The 3,236-nt window shown below is 48.1% G+C and overlaps 1 protein-coding gene across 1 annotated transcript in view; it reads right to left on the reverse strand.

The window, feature by feature from the left end:
- Positions 1 to 1,936: 1,936 nt before the first annotated feature.
- The window catches only part of LOC109299825 (myosin-8-like), a 20,548-nt gene continuing 19,248 nt past the window's right edge, over positions 1,937 to 3,236 (reverse strand). The window contains exons 2-4 of the mRNA XM_019520335.1: positions 3,041 to 3,162; positions 2,643 to 2,738; positions 1,937 to 2,233 (exon numbers count right to left, since the gene is read on the reverse strand). Of these exons, the coding sequence (XP_019375880.1) occupies positions 2,081 to 2,233; positions 2,643 to 2,738; positions 3,041 to 3,162 (371 nt within the window). The 3' untranslated portion in view covers positions 1,937 to 2,080. The remainder of the gene's footprint in view (positions 2,234 to 2,642; positions 2,739 to 3,040; positions 3,163 to 3,236) is intronic.

A 3,236-nucleotide genomic window follows, 5' to 3' on the forward strand; every position in this document is an offset into this window, starting at 1 on the left:
GAAGTTAACCCTTAGAGAGTGAGAGGAGGCAGCTGAGGGTGAGCGGGAGGGCCCAAGGCCCTGCCTGTGAGCCCTGTAGGGTAGGCAGACTCAGGCCCAGCCTGCCTACCAGTGGCATGCTGTGGATGGGCACTCACCGCACCCCGAGGGTCCCCGAGGGCTCTGCAGTTCCCCCCCCCGGTACCTCAGAGACCTCCACCCAGATGGAGCCCATGGTTCTGGGCTCCATGCAGACAGAGCCCCTAGCTCTCAGCTGCCTGTCCCTTTTTCAGGCTCTGGGGCTGGGGAGCAAGGCTACCTCCCCTTGTGGGGTCTGCTCCTACTGGGGTCTCTGGTGCGCCAGCTGGAGGAGCTCCAGGCCACAGTCCAGAGACTGCTTGCCATCAGGGACTGTGAGCAGGACATTGACTCCTACTGCCAGGCCCTTCTGCCCCAGGAGCCGGAGGGTAGGCCAGAGTCTCCCTCCAGGACAAGGGAGGACTCTGGGACCTCCCATTCTGTCCAGTCGGGGGATGGACCAACGTGGTCAAGGGCCCTAAGGCCCACCACACCAAGGCCCCTGCCCTACCGGAGCTTAGCAACAGGTATGAACCTCTTGCAGCTGCAGCAGAGCCTGCTGACCTGCCAGCTCCCACAGGTAACACAGGCCCAACTGAAGATACTGTTCCCACTCTCCCCAAGACAAAATGTAAAGTGTTTGTTGTGAGAGACTCCATCCTGAGGGGGACTGAGGGGGTAATCTGCCACCCCAACCCCTTAGCCCGGGAAATCTGATGCTTTCTGGGGCCCGCATCTGGGACATTGTGGAGAAGATTCCTAAGCTCTTCCAGCCCACAGACCACTATCCCATGCTCCTTATTCATGTAGGCACCAATGACATGGCTCAGAGCACTCCCAGCTGGGTCATTTGGTGCTACAGGGATTTGGGAGTGGGCACAAGTGGTGTTCTCTTCAATTCTCCTAGTCTCGGGGTATGGGCTGAGGAGGGAGAGGAGGATCCAGGTAGTTAACCACAGACTGAGGAATTGGTGTCATCAGGAAGGCTTTGGCTTCCATGACCACAGCCCGCTCTTTGGCGAGAGAGGCAGCGAGCTGCTGGGAAGAGATGGCCTCCACCTCTCTCCACTGGGGAGGAGGCTCTTCTCAGCCAGACTGGCTGACCTGCTCCACTGGGCTTTAAACAAAGCCCCCTGGGAGATGGGGGAACTACTGTCACTGCTGGCCCACTGAGCAACACTTGCAAAGCCAGCAGGCCAAGGTACTTAAGAGAGCCCACCCCTGCCCCAGCCCTGGTACAATCTGTGGGCAAGGCAAGAGCCCCCAAGGGGACACTTGCCTGCCTGTACACAAATAGTAACAGTTAGGCCATTCTGTAATGGAATAGAGTATATCAGTCAAATTGCCACAGGCAATGAACAGAATAAAATTTGGGGATCCCATAGCCTGTGTGAGAGTTCTAACTTCTTGATTAATAAAAAGGAGAGAAACCCAACCTGTTTCCCTCCTCCTCATTTTGTGAATCTAGCCTGAAAAACTTCTTAACTAAATTAATTGGTGAAAATGGCTCCAAAATTTTAGATAATTTTCACTGAATTTGAATCATATTTTTGGTAAATACTTTATAGGCTGGAAAAAAGTCTTAGGCCCCATAATTAACCTCTCAAGTTTTAACTAATATACCTGACAAATTCCATTTGTAGTCTAGGTGAATTTATCTTCTGTTTATCTCAGAACATTAGGATTTATTTTCTGTACAAAAGCTAAAATTGATCTATCCAATCGGTAATGAGACTTCAGAAGCTGAAGTCTGTATAAATCACTGAAAATTTAGGGATAAGCATTTAAAACATTTCAGTGTTTGTCTGATTCTGCTATTCTACATTTTAAGTACCCATAAAATGGCACAGCTAATCAAAAAATATCAAAAAGCCACTGCTCATATTTCATATGCAAAGGTCTCTACATCCTTTATTTTCAAGACACTGAGGACAGAATAAGCAATAATTACAGAAAGAAGTGACAGACAGTTTCACATTTTGTGCATCTCTACAGTCAGTCACTTTGCAGCTGTGCTGCATCTTTACTCCTCCCCTTCGATCTTCTTATGAACCTCCCGGGTCTTCACCCGAAGTTTGTTGACCTGGGACTCTGCAATGTCAGCCCGTTCCTCAGCCTCTTCCAGCTCATGCTGGATCTTGCGGAACTTGGAGAGGTTGACGTTGGATAGCTCCTCCTGTGGATGGACAGAGAGAGTTGTGAAAACCAAAGTTGTAGCAGGGCCAACTTGGACTTGTGGGGCTGTGACTGCTGAGGGGAAAGGGGAAATCCTGATTGTCTGACTCCCAAGTATCATTTGTTATGTGAATTCTAAGCACAGAGCTTCTTGTTCTCACCAGTTTCTAATCTGGAAAGTTAACTTAAAGGTAACAGAAAACAGCTGTACACATTTAGGGTTCCCTTTGCTTCAGCTGGGAAGTGTGCTGTTAACCTCGTGAGACAAGGATCTTTGTGGGTGACATCTGGTACTGGACCAACTGTATGGCTGGGAGAGATTCAGACAAGGTTGAAGGTGCAAAACACCCTTCTTCAGAACTTCTGCTCTAGCAAAAGGTGAGTTTGTCCAAACACAAAGTGACACTTACAGCCTCTTCAGATTGTCTCTTGTAAGACTTCACTTTCATCTGAAGTTTGTCAACTAGATCCTGGAGCCTTAGAACATTCTTCCGGTCCTCCTCAGACTAGAAAGAATATGTTTTGGGACAGAGTTAGTTCAATTGTCCATTACCTGCTTGCTTCTTTCCCATTGAACAGTGAAAGGAACGTCCATAATAAAATATAGTATAAAACCTGGATGTAATCAACTCAACATTTCTAACACTGTCTTTCAAACACCTTCCTGGTACACTCTTGTTTTCCCATGGAATTACCGCTGATTGCTTTACTGTCTGAGAATGACAACAAAATCCCACTATTCCAGGTCCACTTGCAAACAGTCTGATCTGATGGGAGAAAAATATGTCAGCAAAGACTCCTTCCTTACCTGGTAGGTCAGTTCCTTTACTCTCCTCTCATATTTGCGCACACCCTTAATAGCATCAGCACCGCGTTTCTGTTCATTCTCAACCTCTGCTTCCAGCTCACGTACCTGCAATGAGAAAATGCCTCATTAGCACTTCACCCATGACCGAATACTGGACATGCTTATTATATATATACACATTTTCAGAGTACACACT

Source organism: Gavialis gangeticus, unplaced genomic scaffold (genome assembly GCF_001723915.1).
Source record: "Gavialis gangeticus isolate Ggan-Ray unplaced genomic scaffold, GavGan_comp1, whole genome shotgun sequence".
In the NCBI taxonomy this organism is placed as follows: Eukaryota; Metazoa; Chordata; order Crocodylia; family Gavialidae; genus Gavialis; species Gavialis gangeticus.